The sequence below is a fragment of the Sabethes cyaneus genome, chromosome 1 (assembly GCF_943734655.1).
Source record: "Sabethes cyaneus chromosome 1, idSabCyanKW18_F2, whole genome shotgun sequence".
NCBI classification, from domain to species: domain Eukaryota; kingdom Metazoa; phylum Arthropoda; class Insecta; order Diptera; family Culicidae; genus Sabethes; species Sabethes cyaneus.
The window spans coordinates 41,073,612-41,090,571 of NC_071353.1; the positions used below are offsets into that span (position 1 = coordinate 41,073,612).

Genomic DNA, 16,960 nt, shown 5'->3' on the forward strand with positions numbered 1-16,960 from the left:
TACAGTTTGGTTTTCAACTTCATTTATGCAATATTTATTGAAAAAGCTTACGTGAAAGGAAGCTCCAGTCTAAAGTCACCGACACAATGCATACCAATTTTTAGTCGTTGCGGAAATTTGAGTTTTTCCATGGTTTTTCCGTCAATTTTCCTCAACGTCTTAAAATCCGTATGTAAGGTGTTTGGATCTTAATTCATGTTCTACTGCAAATTATTATTATCGACTACAAGAAAGTCCGTTTCAGCTTGACGATTCTTCTTTGTCCAGAGCATCCCCTACTAGCACGGTTGTTACAAAGTTGTTGTGGTAGCCGAAATATGACTAATTTCAGTCTTAATTCGGTTGCTTCAACTAAATGGACCTAAAGTGTGCTACTGGGGTCTTTGTCTAACCAGAGCACTTCAGCTTGACCGTCTACTTCAACACAACACAAGATCTTTCCGAGACGATGTGATTCGTTAAATTTTCTGAAGGCGAATCCTTTTGGAAATACGTTGCCCATGGATACCTTTTTTGTGGTGAGCTGCATTTGATGTTGAGGCAAAATGCCATCCACATTTGGTGCAAGCGATACAATATTCGTGAATTCATCCAGACTAGGCAGTCAACATCTAAGTGTACTAACGCAGGCTTAATCTTTTCAACAAGATTTATGTCAGATATGTGCTCTCGTAATGCTCGGTTCATGTATTTAGGTCAACATATGCCTCAGAAGATAAAATTTTATTTAAGGTATAATTAGTCCTCGTCGATTCTGCCATTTTCAAAAGAAGTTTTTTTGTTTGAAACAAAAATTCTGTTCATGAAAATTAATTCGCTGTGTTCAGATTCGCAAGTAGAATGCAGTATAAACAGAATCCCGCTTTTGGGCCCAAAAACTGCATCCGAAATTGGGCTCTCCGACGAAAAGCTAATGACTGCTAATTTCCCGTTAAGCTCAAAAACAATCACTGATCAATGGTCAATGTTTTTAATTTCTATTTTTTGTAGGAAAAAAAACTTGTCCACGTGGACATTTTCCATACCCCCTCCCCCCATTCCGTGGACAAGCGTGGACATTTTTACACCCCCCACCCCCCTCTAAGCTGTCCACGTGGTATATGGATGGCCCCTATTTTGCTTATCATTACGGTTTGGCACAGTCCTCACCTTGAAAGACTTCATGCCTTGTCGTTGCTTAGAAGTGTGCACGAATGTTGGCGACATTTTTATTTTACGAGCAATGGTACGTACAGAAAGATCTGGTCTCCTCCGTAATATTTGTTTTACTTTCGCATCCTTGTGGTGGTTCCTCAGATCCGTTTTTGTTCCACTTCTGACAGTGCTTGGAGAAAATCCAATTGCTTTTCGCACCTGCTCTTCTTTCGACGCCATTTTACGCTGAGCGCTTGTAATATAAATAAGTGTTATATTTTCAGAAAGAACAGACATACGTCTATCACTCTGCAAAATATGTCATTTATTGTTAATGTATTTCCGAAGCTGTGTGTGTTTAGGGCTTTCCAAATTTTGTCGCGAACAAGCCTTATAAAAAGGTGATCCTAATCGATTGAAGTAAATTCTGTGATTGAATTTTGTGGCAAATAAGATTGGTTAAACTTTGCTATTGGTTGTACTTTACTGTTTTTCTTTCAATATGTGTTTAGATGAAGCATTTAGGTCATTTCAAACAGTTCAGTTACAGATTCAGCTACAAAACATCGGAAGAACGCAAACTTTATTAAATATTTGTTATGGCCCAATTGAAATTGATCACACCTACTATTGCTCAACCGAATGGCAATTCCTCCGGAAAATTACTCGTTGGACGAAAAACAAAGTTTCTGAGCAGTTCATTTGTCAATCATTCAATAAAATTCAATGTTTTCCTATTTTTTGCTTTTATTATTATATCGTAATTGGTAAATTCATTTTTTGAACTTTTTTCTGGTCATCTTTAGTGCTTATCACAAGATAGCTTCAGCGGTTTCAGCAGTTTATTTTGCAGAGCACATCATTTGAATTTATTTTTCAATTGTCGAAAATTGACAATAATCCACCACCTGCCAAAGCTGTCTTCTACCTTATACCATTCAGTTTACCTATTTGCACGATGAACCGTTTGCGGGTTAAGTATTCCTGAAAGACTTACTCCAAACAAAAGCAAACAAGAACAGCATGGGTAGGAAATTTCAAGCAAAAAGGGTTTTATTCAAATTAACATGAGTAACAATATCTAACTAATGGTATCACAAACAGATAAAGAAATCTCTCACCGGTCGGTGGTGGGCACTGGGCCAATCAGTCTGTGTTCATGATCAGACAAACGCCCTGCAGGACCCAGTAGCTGGTGTGCTCCTCGGTAAACAGGTCTGCCTCGAACACTAGCCCAATTCCCATTGCGTTGCGCCGTTGGGACGTCGTGTAGACAGGTGTGCGGAATGTGTTCTGTTGCAAAGGTGAACAAATTCGTTTTATTCAAATTCAGGCACGAAAAAGATAGACAACAGAATGAAATAGAGTTAGTGTTGCTGATTGCTTCAATAAAGGATGGAATATTGAGAAGAAATTGATGTGGCGTGCGTGAAATTTTCAAATACGTTGCAAAAGAACGACTGACCCACTGTTCCATTCGATAGGATTAAGAAAATAAAATTTATCGCACAAGCGAAATAAATCGAGTTGTTTATCCACGGGAGCGCGTGAGGTCAATTCGAACACGGTTCCAGTCAACCCGGAGGAACGGAGGCAGTCGGCAAACAAATGCACAAATGAGAACAGATCGTAATCAAATAATCGGGATGGACCCTAGGAACACGTACGCAGCGATACAATGTGGATATAGTGCAGCAGCAAAACAGCAAAACAACAAATAGACACCCACGCAAACGGACAGATAAACTTACTTGGAGTTTCAGACGATGTGCCTCGATCGGGACCACGGATAGCACCGGCAGTGGTTCCACCAGTACCTTCGGTATCGAACGTGCTAGGCAGCGATTGGCCGGATCCCAGCGGGCGCCTTCCAGGTACAGCCCGGTCACGTAGCAGCCCTGCACATTTATCAGCATTTCCGGATCATCCCAGCGTCGTCCGTCGCCGCGGTGTTCGGCAACCATGGAAAGAGACAGAAGGCAAACACAAGACAAATTGAGTGTACGGTTGAATTGGTCGGTAACGTGCTGCCGCGGGACGCGGCCGGGAGGAAAAGAAATGAAATTTGTCGCTCCCGTATGCATTGGAAATGGAATTTTTGTCGCCTTCGTCTGATGTTTGCCGAGCACTCGTTCGGAAAACTTGAGCTTTTCTTCACTTTCGCTTCCCGGAGGAAATCTTCCGGCGGAAAAGTGTAGGGAGCGCATATACCGAAGCGGTCTTACCGCTTGTTAGTGCTGATCAGTGACGGATTTTGAATTGTTCGCAGTTTAAATTGGATTGTTTTCACTTACTAGCTATTCAGATGGGACGATGCGTATGCTGTTAGCATATGTAAATAGTTTTCAAATCATTCTTGAAATTTATTTTTGCTTTAACGCAATTAAATATTATTACTCTAGCATTTTAGCAACAACAAAAATCAAAGCGAAACGGAAAGGATTTCCGTTTAGAATTTAGCTTTGTGCTTGCTTTGCGAGAATGTAATGTTCGTAATAATGCAGCTAATGAAGACTCTTCTGTTTGCTGGCTTCCATTTGCCAGCAAAGTGCAGCAGCAGTTATCGAACACAACAGCACGATGAGTAAAACGAATAAAACTGAATGCTGGTGTACAATGAAGGTTAAACCAAAGCACCTTTTAATCTCGATTATGTTGTTTTCTAGTACAATTGAACGACTTTCTACGTACTCTTCAAACGAATATGTCGACAAGTATGGAACAAGGAAAGGAAAATACCTTATTCTTCAATCTGAACAATTTCTTTAGAGAATTCATTGCATATGAGGAAATATTTTGGTAAACTGCTTTTATCTGAAAATATACATTAAACTATTTTTTTTTTAAATCTGGATCTGCATTCAAAATAGAACATATTTAAAAGTTTCTAAATGTTTATGGTAATATCACCTAATCGTCCACACTAACTTTTGTAGAGAAAAATATAAATAAACAGGGTCACGGAATGCGAAAACTAATAGCGAATTCATAAATTAACCTAGCTCGGGTCGATTAGCACTCAGTTTTAATCGAAGTGCTGTCAAAGCGAAATTGCGCCTCGGTTAAACTGACAGCATTCAGTTTGAAGCGCAGGTTAAAACTGTCTAGCATTACGGTGTACGGGTCGATCTGTTAAACTACCCGTATCGATAAATTTAGGGTTCGAGTTAGCACGAACCCAGGTTAATTTATGGATTCACTTTAACTTAAAATCTAGGTTAATGGAGACGCATGGTAATTGATAATACTGTTGAAGCACCTGAATAATACATCAAAAAGACCGGGATACCAATTTTACTACACGACCAGTATTCCATAATCTCCAATTTTATCTACCTAAAAGGGTTATTAGACTTTACTCGTATTGCTAATTCGATAATTGATAGTACTAAATTTCCATAATCTTCATCATATGGAGAATTATGATCAAAATTTTAACGAAATATTGCAAGGTTGCATCACATAGGAAACTTTTAATTGTCATTTTTAATATAATAAAAATGTTTGTCAAACGAAAAATATTTTCCATAATCTAAAAGAAATTTACGAGTATCCATTTTTACTAGGGTTCAAAGTTCTAAATATAATATAATTTATTTCTAAAAAAATCGTCAAGGAATTGTTATTCGACTGTCCAAGAAAAAATGGCGAATATTATTTTGTTATATCCATACTAGCTGTAAACCCGCGTGCGTCTCCTGACGCCTAAGTAATTGAGAGTGTGTCGGTCGTACGCTATGTAACTCAATGAGATGCAACTACGTTAGTTTTGCTTGTCTTGATTGCAATCTGGTATAATTGGCTTGAGTCTTTGCTTAATGTGGGTGATTCTCACCACGAAAATATGGCTATAAAATATATAAAAGTCGATCGTTGCTGTCTACAGCTTTCACAGAGGAAGACTGAGGAGAAGTTCGCGATAAGCCAGATAGCAATCACTGAAATTGTACATAAGCACAAAGCTTACGGTTCGCTTGCTTACAGATCCGGAAGAGGCCATCGTCGAGAGACCGGTAGTCAGACGGACCAACGAATTATCCGGGAAGTGAAGATATCTCCAAAAACATCAGTCAAAGGCATTCAGGAAAACCTCTCATTGGTGGTGTCAACCAGAATCGTACACCGTAGATTAGCTTATCGGGGGTCTGGTTTTGACTACAGGCAACGCCCTTATATAACGGGTGGCAACTAAACTTTTGCAATTTTTTTCTCAAGCTGTCAAAAAAAGACAAAGATACATGAAGAAGATCTGATTTACCGAAATTTAAGATACATTATCCATTGTTGAAAAAAATTCTTGTACATTTGAAAACTTTCCGTAATCGGCTGTTCGGCGAAGCTTTCGTTTGACGTCGAAACAGGAGCGTTGTATGGCCTTCGTGTCAACTTTGCGAATGCATCTCTTGAATCTACCATTCAACTGTTTGCAATTCGTGGCTCTTCAGTCATTTTTGTACACCAAGGGAGTCAAAATCCCGAAGAAATCTTCGATTGGGCGCACTGAGACAGATTTTTCTGGTCGTGGTTTTTAGGTAAAAATAGGATCAAATTGTTGTTGTTGAAGAAACGAGAAAGAGAACGATGTTCTTCTGCGTCCATAATTTTGGCTGGTCTTCCACTACCTTGCTTGCGAATAGTTGTTGGGCATCTTAGGATATGATAAACAGTCGAAGGCGCAACATATTTGCTTTTTAAATGTTGTACCGTAGGGTAACGATCCAAGAATTCGCCTGTTTTATCAGGTTTTTATGTTGTAGAATCAATAAATCGCCATATTGTTCTAAAATCAGACCCGCACTTAGTGCATGACTATATATTAATATTCTATCTATTTCGGCTATTCGGAATAAAGAAAATTCAAATTTGATAGCAAAATACTCAGGTTTGAGCAGAAACCTCTAGCACCACATTTCATCCACAGCGACCCGAAATTCGTTCCCCATGCGACCCAAATTTCGCCCACTTGTTATTCGTTGCAAATTCCCCTATAACATCATTTTTTTGCTAGGATTGTTGTAACTATTATTTAACGTTAAGATTATGTCTATCAAGTGCTTAAAATGGAAATCAATTTGTATCAGGCATTCGTAGAATGTAAATCTAAATTGAAATAAACTGATTGTCTCCTGGTACCTCATGCGGTAAGAAATAAAAATATAAAGAAGTTGGGTCTTTACAAAAAGCTTATTTTCAATGCAGTAAAATAAGACTTTTAACACTTGTCAATGATATTAAAAATGAATGGTCCTGTTGGTTCTTCTGGTTATTTTTTGATTCATTTTCACTATTAATATGTGGACGAAAGAATACAATTCAGAGCATACGGAATGGTACAATGATTTTGTTAATAGATCAAATAATCTTGTGTAATGATTACGTATATCATTGTTCAGTAATTTTTTGGGAAAGAGTAAGCGTTTAATGTAAAAAATTAAAAATTAGATGAACTGGAAAATCTTGATATTTGGCTATCATTATTGAATTATCGAAGGTGAGACTCGAGTCCACCGAGTCCGAGTGCTGTAGAGTCAATAAAAAGGTAAAGAAAAAAAATTGTTCAGTAAATCAGCAAAAGGGTATGCGGGTTTACTTCCGGGTATGCGGTTTGCAGCAACTGGAAACTATGGAAGCAACTGGAACTTGGAATTCTTAACTACCGCCATCCGGGGTGAGATTGTGCCAAAAACCAAAACTGTTTATTTGTGAAAATTTATTATATCTATAGAAACTGGTGACCTAAATTCAAAATGATGATGAACATAACATATTTATTCATAACTTAGAATGGAATACAGGTAATATAAGCAAACTATTTAGCCTAAACAGGGTTTCAAAGTTCGCGATCAAAAATACGCGGAAATATCGCTTGTAAAAAATGTCCCGCATAAACTAACCCAAACAAGAAATCGCATCATCTTGCTACCTTGAAGGTATATAAACTAATCATTTACAATGTATTGAAAGGTTATTATGCGTTGGATAAGTTTTGATTGCGAAAATAATATTTTTCGAAACTTTGTACTTTTCGAGCTTCACGGGGGTAAGATTGTGCCAAGCCATAATGATCGATCCAATTTGTGGATTTCACATACACAACAAAAATACGTCAGTATACACCAGCACACTCACATTCTTTACTATTGAGCACAATATTTTCACAGCTTATCCATTTTGGAGCAAACAGCATCATAGGTCTGCTAAATAATTTAAACTAATTTTTACTTTTTCTCTGGAAATTTCAAATACTTTGAATAAACACTCTAATATAAGACGAATATATTATACCGTGTATAAACTGCCAGTTTTAAGGAGGGGGGAGGGGGTGGGGTAGGCTGTATGTTCTGCGGCCGCGGATTCTCGAAAGAAGTAATGGTTACTTTTGTTAAATGATCAAATATGTATGCCCCCTTAGGATACACTCTTTCATATATCTCCCCCTTGTTAACCCTAGAAACTCTACTGGCTATATAAAGGCTGTCAATTGACTACGAACTCATTTTTAGTTATTTCAGACCTCTCCGGGTTATTTTCGTTCATACTTTTTGTATGATGCGTTGTTTTTGGCCGACCCCCTGCCCCTAATAGTCCACTTAGTTCATGGACGGCCCCATGTGAACTACTTTATACTGATATTTATGTGCATTGTTTATAAACATGCTAATGTTCACTGTTTAGGTTTTTAGCCTAACTTTATGTTTTTGGCACAATGTCACCCCCTAGAAGGGGTGAGATTGTGCCAAAGTTCATGCGCTTCCAGTAAAATTAGGTTTCATTGTAACTAAACCATCTCTACGGTAGTTGTTAATTGAACAATTTAGTATATATTGACAGGTTTGAAGTCAACTTAGTTCCTAAATTGTGCGTATACTGAGCTAAACAACAAAAATATATGCTTTTTTGGCACAATCTCGCCCTGGATGACGGTAGCATTTTTTATCAGACCGGGTTTATTATGCTACGATATTAAAGATTTCATGATATAATCGAAATATTTTATCTAATCATCAAAGTTTATTTTCTTGTTGTCTGCATTTGATAGGGCGAAAACTCGTTCACGCTGTAAGTTCGGTTGAGTATATGCAGATTCGACCCGGGCGAATTTTGGAACTCATATGATTTACGGTACCCAGTTTTCGTCCAGTGTATTAATGTTTTATTTTCAACAGAATTACGATAAAATATCAAAATAAAAGCACGAATATAAAATTTAAACCAGATGTAACCAAAATAATGCGAAAAAAGTGCAAGGAGATACAATATTCCATTAATTTTTCTCCATTTTATTTAATGTGCATGTTCTTGAAAATGGAAAAATCGCGCCCTAAATATAATACCAATTTTTCAAAGCACATTAAATCATAGAAATACATAAAACAACACAACCAATTTTATTCAAATGACTGAAAATAAAGTTAAATTCAATGTAAATTAAGCTAACAACCTATAATCTGACTATGCTTGGGTTAATTCACGGAAATACCAATGGGTAGGCGAATTCTGGGGTGGGGGCGAATTGTGGGGTTTTTACCCTATACTTTTTGCCAAGATTTCCGTGCTAGTTCGTAGAAGCGTACAACGCGCTCCCGAAATGCTTCTTGTTTCGACGCCATTTTTAGCAAAACTGGGCAAGCATAAACAAAACAAAAAATATTAACAAAAAGAGGAGAGAGCTCGTTTGTTGTTGAGCATAAGGGCCGCGAAAAAATTCCAAAATTTTAGTTGCCACCCGTTATATAGAAAACAGATGGAAGTTGGATAGAATAGATTTATAGAATCAACGGCGCTATTCCAGTAAGAATTTGTTCCGTTGTTGTAACAACACTAGCAAAAGTTTCGCTTGTTGTTTCAAGTAGTTCAAGTAGTATATTTCAAGTAGTTGTACTTTCATTCTTTTAGATGGCGTTAAAAGCTCACTTGATGAAATAATGACTTTATAAAATTTAATTTTAATTTTATTTTATGTCAGAAAAGTTGTTTGTTCTGTCAAGTTACGTAAAGTTACCGAAGACATTAAAATTGCAGGCTTTATATTTTAAATATTTACACACATTTTCTTCAGATGTGCAGTCGAAGCTGATAGTCGGAGGACCGACCGCTCACACAATTTATCACAAGTATTATCCAAAGAGTAAATTGGTAGGTTATTGTCGGGCCACTGTTATGGTCAAGCCATCACGATTTTACAATTTTAGCAACTCATGATATCTATGATAAAACATTGTAAAACTTCTTACTGTGATAGCTAACTTTTTTTTTTTTTGAAGTTTCAATCGTGTATTCAAAACACCCGTACTGAATTCAATGACTAAATCTTCTAAAAAAAGTTTTCCTTGCGCAATGAACTTTTTTCAAGAAATGATTCATGAAATGCAATTATCGAGATAAATTTTAAAATGAATGAAGTGTGTTGTGCTGCACACGAAGACTATATAGAAAAATCACCTCCAGTAAGGTGTTTGGGAAGGCTAAGTTGAAATACTAGAAAAGCGCTATTTGTACAGGTCGGGCCACTTGAGTAGTCATGGTTGGGCCACAATAATTTTAAGCGCAGAAGCGCAATAATCGCTAGAGAAGGTCAGTCACGTAAAATGTGATGAAATAAAGCAAAATTAATACGATAAAAACCTAGATTTTTGTTGTTTTTTTCATTATAGTTGTACACTTCGGAAAAGGCGATTGTAGCAATATTGATTTTACAAGATCGCCAAAATTTCGCAAAAATGCAATTAAAAATAGGGTATTTGTACCTATATGAGCCGTTGTTGACGGTATTCATTCTTTTCATGTCTCTATACAGAATTTCAATACGTATGTCTTAGCTTTTCTGCGGAGGCCCAAGTTGTACAACATGGCCCGACAATGATAACATTTTTTGTCTTCATGTAACTGCCTATAATTTTTTTATTTTTGAAGCAATCAGTTCAAAACTTTTCGGAAATACACCTTATTCTTAGACCTTTGCAACGATGTATTTAGATTTTCAAAATTCCTTTTGAAACGAAAGTTATGGGCGAATTCCTAAACGTAGCCCAACCACGACGACACTCCTCTATACTATTCTGGTATACTACCTACTTTAGTACATAGGTTACATGCCTGCTATACGTAGAATATTGGGTTTGGCATAAAATTTCCAACAAAAATTCTGAGGTTTTTTCCGAGCTTTTTTGCGACATCCTGCGGCTAATTCTTACTAGGGTGGCATTTGACAGTATTTTGCCGGAAAAGACAAGAATACAGCGGCGAACATCAGCCGTTTTTCGAATACAAATCAAAGCAAATCCTCAATTATATTTCACAAAACAGCTGAGCTTTATACGAATAATTTAGCTTTTTCATGGAAAGCACTTCAAAACGCCTTTTATTTGCTGACAAGATTACTAAAATTAGTCCAAAAAATAACACAAAATCATCACATATATTTTTTGGAGCCAGCCTAACTCAGAAATATCACTCTAATGAAATCTAATCTAATCTAATGAAAAATCAAACATTTTGAGTGATTTATTTAAACCATGAAAATATCTCAAAATTAAATTAACTGGATGATGCTTAAACATATCTATGCCTCACAGGCAAATTATGATAATTGTTGGCGTTTTTTTTTGTCAAATGACTTTGATGAAGCAAAGCCATGAGTATAAACGTCCTTAAGAACGTTACCTTTCTTTATCGACAGACTTCGCAGCCGGTTATTAGTGTACAGTGTGCAAAACTTAAATTACTGCCACAAAGAATCGCTCAAGTCTTGATTGTTTAACAAACTGAATACGACTGACTGTGCTCAGCAGTTAGGTAAAAGCGCCACTTTGACGAATGCGGAGACAATCCCAACTGAGCCCAACATTGAAATGATGGTTTGATCGGTGCGAAGAATAGAATACGAGTGTTATGTCTGTTTATCTGTGCTTACACGCTTCAAAACAATATTTATGGTCGAATAAATGGCAATTATATTTATTCGAAGATAGAAACCGACTTTGTCATGCCTTCAGCTGGTATCTCACAAGCAAACTGAACGTAGCTCCTTCTAACGAAATTGGGAGTGAGCTTGTACCGGACGTTAATCTCTGTAACTGTTCACTCGAAAGGTATAACAATTACCAGCACTTGCATTGTTCAAATTCTTAGCACTTCCGAAATTCGTTTTAAATTGACACCATCTAGAACACAACCCGAGTAGCAATTTGGATTTTATTACACTCTTATGATGATATTTAAGACCAAAATTGGTCATGAAAGCCGCCATAAGAGTACATCAAAACTCACACTGTTGCTTGGGAATTTACGGTTACCTGGTTAGGTGTCCCTAATGAAAACGAATTCGGTACGATCATTTTTGAATGATGTCTAAGGTTCGGTACGACCAAAAATGAATTTAATAATTCGGTACGATAATTTTTGATGAAACATATAGTTCGGTGTGACCATAGATTGATTAAATGATTCGATACGATCATTGTTGAATGATGTATATGATTCGTTACGACCATAGATGAATTACGACCACCCAGTTAGCTCCGGGGAACGATGCTGGTCTAATAAGCTAGTAGGTTCGTATCTCGACAGGGCGGTGCCGCTATTGAGTCAATAGGATCTTTACACTAGCCCCGTAGTTTTCCTGTACTCTAATAACCGGCTGCGAAGTCTGTCGATAACCAAGGGTCAAGTTCTTTAAGACGTTTATACCCACGGCATTGCTTTTTTTATAGATGAAATAAATGATTCGGTACGATCGTTGTTGAATGACGGATGTCCTAGCACATTCGCCCCATATCAGTGATTTTTTCTGACAGGGAACACAAGTTTCCGGGTCTTCCGGCATTAAAGATGATTTGGCTCGTAGGGTAAGGCTGGGAGCAACTTTGACTTCACGTAACTCCTGTTTTTGTCTTTTCAGCAATGCAGAACACTACACTTTCCTTTAGTTTGTCAAGTAAAATCACACGCTTTGTTGTGTCTTTTCGGACCCGCAGGATTGGCTGCCTGAGGACTTTGCTGAGACGATGCTATTGAATTTTTCTGCCGAAGTTCGTCTAGTGCTTGTTTATTTCACTTAATATTCATAGCACAAGATAAGACTACTTTTCCGAGTCTCTCTCTTCAACATAACAGTCTCCGTTGACCTTATGGGTTTATCAGTCTATCAGCTGCAGTTCAGTTGTCTGAAATAATTGTAAGCACTGTTAGGTTAAGTAGCATGAAGAATTATATGTAGTTATCCTCCAATTAGCTCGGATTTGTCCCTGATCGTTCCGTGACAACGAACCTCCTCGATTTTACGGTAAACTACATTCGGGATATTGAACACAAAGCGGCAGTTAATGTACCTACACAGACCAGCAAGCTGCATTCGATCGAATTGGTCATCACATCCAACATCAAAAAATTTACATTCGGGAGCTTCACAGCGAGCGGATTGTCACGTGGCTAAAATCATTTTTGGGTGATAGAGTTTTGAGAGTTAGGGTTGGATCGGACTTACATTTACAAATAAATCAGGTGTACCGCAAGGTAGCACGCTAGGTCCTTTACTTTTTATCGTTATTTTTTTCAACGACGCAGAAAATGCTATAAGAAATGGTTACCGACTAGTTTACGCTGATGACTTAAAGATCTATTTGACCTCATAGCATCGAGGATTATTATCAACTACAGATTTTATCAGGCAATTTCGTGACGTGGTGCAAACTAATTTTTTAATAATAAACACTCATAAGTGCGAAGTGATTACGTTTCACTGAATGCAAAAGTCAATTATTTTGAGTATAGTACTAATGGGCAAGCGCTAAATAGAGTCGACTGGACTGTTATTCTGGACCGTAAGCTGAGGTTTGACAGGCCCGCGCGGAAATCGTTTCTAAAGCAAGTAAGCAACTTGAGTTCACCGCAAAAATTGGAAGGGCTTCAAGGATCGTCATTGTTTAAGAATAGTTATACTGCTCCCCTGTACATCTGCTACTTGAAAATGCTTGCGTTGTTTGAAATCCACACCAGCTCATATGGAACTTGCGAATCAAGCGCTGCTAGAGAAAGAGGAGTTAAATTTCTACGGAGCCCAGAGGCACGTGCGGCCCTGATGAAGTGGGAACCTATATATGAGCGAATAATCGTTGCCAGATTCAGAACACGGGTTAGGAACCTTACAGCAATCCAGTGCTATGCGCCAACAGATGCTGCCGACTTGCAGGAGAAAGAGTTTATACAGCCAGCTGAACAGCGTGGTTGAGAAAATTCCAAAGGGGGACACCCTAATCCACTTGGGCGTTTTCAACGCGAAAATTGGCTCAAACAACGCGAACCTTGAACGCGTCAGGGGACGCCATGGCCTAGGAGGGTTGAGCGAAAACGGGGAGCTGTTTACAGAATTCTGTGGTAATAACAACATGGTCATTGGTGGATCGCTCTTCCCCGATAGACCAGTACATACAGTCACGTGGGTTTCCTGCGACGGCCGAAAACCAAATCGACCACATCTGCATCAGCCGAAAATGGCGAAGGAGCCTTCTTGATGTTTTAAATGGATTAACCATTTTATCTGTCAAAAATCTAAATAAATCAATGGCTCAAACCTGTATAACTAATTATGCATAATCTGGGATTTGATTTACACTAAATAAAGCCATCTCTTCGACAATGATCATATAAAACCATTTCATTTATCAATGGTCGTATCAAGCAATTTCATTCGTCTATGGTTTTACCGATCCATATCTTTTCATTTAACTATGGTCGTACCAAACCATATACTTCATCAACAATGATGGTATCGAAACATTTAATTCATCTGTGGTCGTACTGAACCATATATATCATTCAAAAATGATCGTACACATCAGTTAATTCATCTATGGTCGTATCGAAGCTTATGCTTCATTTAACAATGACCGAATCGAAACATTTAATTAATCTATGGTCGCACCGAACCATATACTTCATCAACAATGATCGTGCCAAATCATTTAGTTCATTTAAGGTTCAAACCATATTCCAAACCATAAACCATATAATTTTACGTGATTTCGCTTTTCGTCCACTTTTCTACGTCAGAATTTCGAATTACCGTCCTCTCGTTTTACGTCCGAAATTTGAATTAACGTCCTCTTTTTTACACCAAACCATTTAAAACATTTATAGTCGTACCGAACCAAACACTTCATTCAACAACGATCGTACCGAATCTTTTACTTCATTAGATTAATCTATGGTCGTACCGAACCATGTACATCATACAACTTTGATCGTACCGAATTATTGCATTTCTTGATGGTCATACTGAGCCATATACTTCATACAATAATGATCATACAGAGTCATTTAATTCATTTATGGGTAGTTAATCAGCTCCAGGCCGTAGTTTCCTCTGCTGTACGAAGAAGTCGTCTCCATCTTCCAGAACTTTTTTAACCGGGCAGTCGTCCGACATCCTCATGACATGCCCAGCCCAACGCAGGCGACCGATTTTTGCGGTGTGAGCGATGGGTGGTTCCCTAAGCAGCTGATGCAATTTTCATGGTTCATTCGCCTCCTCCACGTTCCGTCTTCCATCTGCACTCCGCCGTAGATGGTGCGCAACACCTTCCGTTCGAAAACACTAAGGGTTGGTCCTCCACGAGTATAGTCCATGTCTCATGGCCGTAAAGGACTACCGGTCTAATCAGCGTCTTGTAGATTGTTAACTTCGTGCGGTGGTGAATTTTGTTCGATCGCAGCGTCCTACGGAGTCCAAAGTAGGCACGATTTCCTGCCATAATGCGTCTTTGTATTTCTTTGCTGGTGTCGTTGTCTGCGGTAACCAGTGAGCCCAGATACACGAACACTTCTACCACCTCGATTTCATCACCGTCTAAATGAATCTGGGGAGGAAGGTCAGCCTTCACTTCTTTAGAAGGAAGAGCCTTTCATGTATTTGGTTTTCGATACATTAATGACAAGTCCAATCCGTTTGGCTTCAGCTTTCAGTCCGATGCACGTTTCCGCCATCCTCTCAAAGGTATGTGTAATGATGTCAACGTCGTCAGAGAAACCAAGAAGCTGGACGGACTTCGTGAATATCGTGCCACTCGTGTCTATACCCGCTCTTCTTATCACACCCTCCAAAGCGATGTTAAACAGCAAACATGAAAGCCCATCACCTTGCCGTAACCCTCTTCGAGATTCAAAGGGACTCGAGACTGCCCCTGATACTCGAACAACACACATTACTCGATCCATCGTCGCCTTGACCAATCGCGTTAGTTTATCCGGAAGTCCGTAGTAGTGCATAATCTGCCATAGCTGATCTCGATCGATCGTGTCGTACGCCGATTTGAAGTCGATGCATAAATGATGCGTGGGCACGTTGTATTCACGATATTTCTGCAACACTTGCCGAAGCGCGAAAATCTGGTCCGTGGTGGCACGGGCCCATGAATCCCGCTTGATATTGCCCCACGAACTCCTTTGCAAATGGTGATAGTCGACGACATAAAAGTTGGGAGAGTACCTTGTAGGCGGCGTTCAACAGTGTGATTGCGCGGTAATTGCAACAATCCAACTTGTCGCCCTTTTTGTAGATCGGACACACGATGCCTTCCGTCCTCTCCTCCGGTAGTAGCTCATCCTCCCAAATCTTGACAATGATCCAGTGCAGCGCTCTAGCCAGTGCGTCACCACCGTATTTCAGCAGCTCGCCGGGTAGCTGATCAGCCCCAGCCGCTTTATTGTTCTTCAGTTGACCGATCTCTTTTGCTACCTCCTGGAGGTCAGGGGCTGGTATTCTGTTGTCTTCTGCACGTGCTCCAAGATCTATTGCCATATCGTCACCTCCATGTTCAGCTACATCGCTGTTAAGGTGCTCGTCATAATACTGCTTCCACCTCTCGATCACCTCACGTTCGTTCGTGAGAAGATTACCGTCTGAGTCTCGACACATATCGGCCTGCGGCACATAGCCTTTGCGCGAACGGTTTAACTTCTCGTAGAACCTCCGTTTATCGTTAGCACGGTACAGTTCTTCCATCGCCTCGCGATCCCGATCTTCCTGTTGGCGCTTTTTCCTCCGGAAGACCGAGTTTTGCCTGTTCCGTGCTTGTTTATATCGATCCACATTCGCCCTCGTACGGTGTTGCAGCTGCGTTCATTTATGGTCGTACCGAATTATTCGAATTATCTATGGACGTACCGAACCTTATACTTCATCAACATTAATCGTTCCAGTGAATGCCGACACGAGGACGCACCGAATTGTTCATACTTCGTCACAACGGTAGCACAGTGTATCCGCGCCGAGATGGTATATTGTGCGAGGCATATTTTGATGCTAGCGATAAGCAATGTTCCTGGCCAGGGGCAGTCAACCCCCACATACAGGAAAATAACGGGGCTAGAGTAACAATCCTACTGACTCTATAGCAGCACCGCCCAGTCGAGATTCGAACATACGACGATGGCGTCGGCCCCGAAGCCCCGAAGCTAATCGGGCGATATACTAACAATATACTAAGAAATTTTAAAAACAATAATTTTGACAGCTGAAGACACATCGGTAGGTCGATTGGTTCAGGGTTTCTAAACATTTTAGCAACATTTTAGCAACATTTTAGTATCCCAGTCTATTTGCTGTTTTATTCAGGTGTAATTACCTATTACCATGTACCATGCGTCTCCATTAAGCTACATTTTCATACAAATTTTAAGTTAAGTTTTCACAAAAAAGTTCCCCAGGCTACACCTATACGAGCAGTGAAGTTTGGATCGAAAGAACTACACCATGGTATATGCGGTTAAACTCAAAGCCTGTGACCGGTAGTGATGTCTCCTTGTAATAAACGCACATTCCAGTTCG

The 16,960-nt window shown here is 39.1% G+C and overlaps 1 protein-coding gene across 1 annotated transcript in view; it reads right to left on the reverse strand.

Annotated features, from left to right (window-relative positions):
* Positions 1-2,280: 2,280 nt before the first annotated feature.
* LOC128732933 (dynein axonemal heavy chain 10) overlaps positions 2,281-16,960 on the reverse strand; it is a 254,416-nt gene continuing 239,736 nt past the window's right edge. The window contains 2 exon segments of the mRNA XM_053826409.1: positions 2,281-2,427; positions 2,886-3,032. Of these exon segments, the coding sequence (XP_053682384.1) occupies positions 2,281-2,427; positions 2,886-3,032 (294 nt within the window).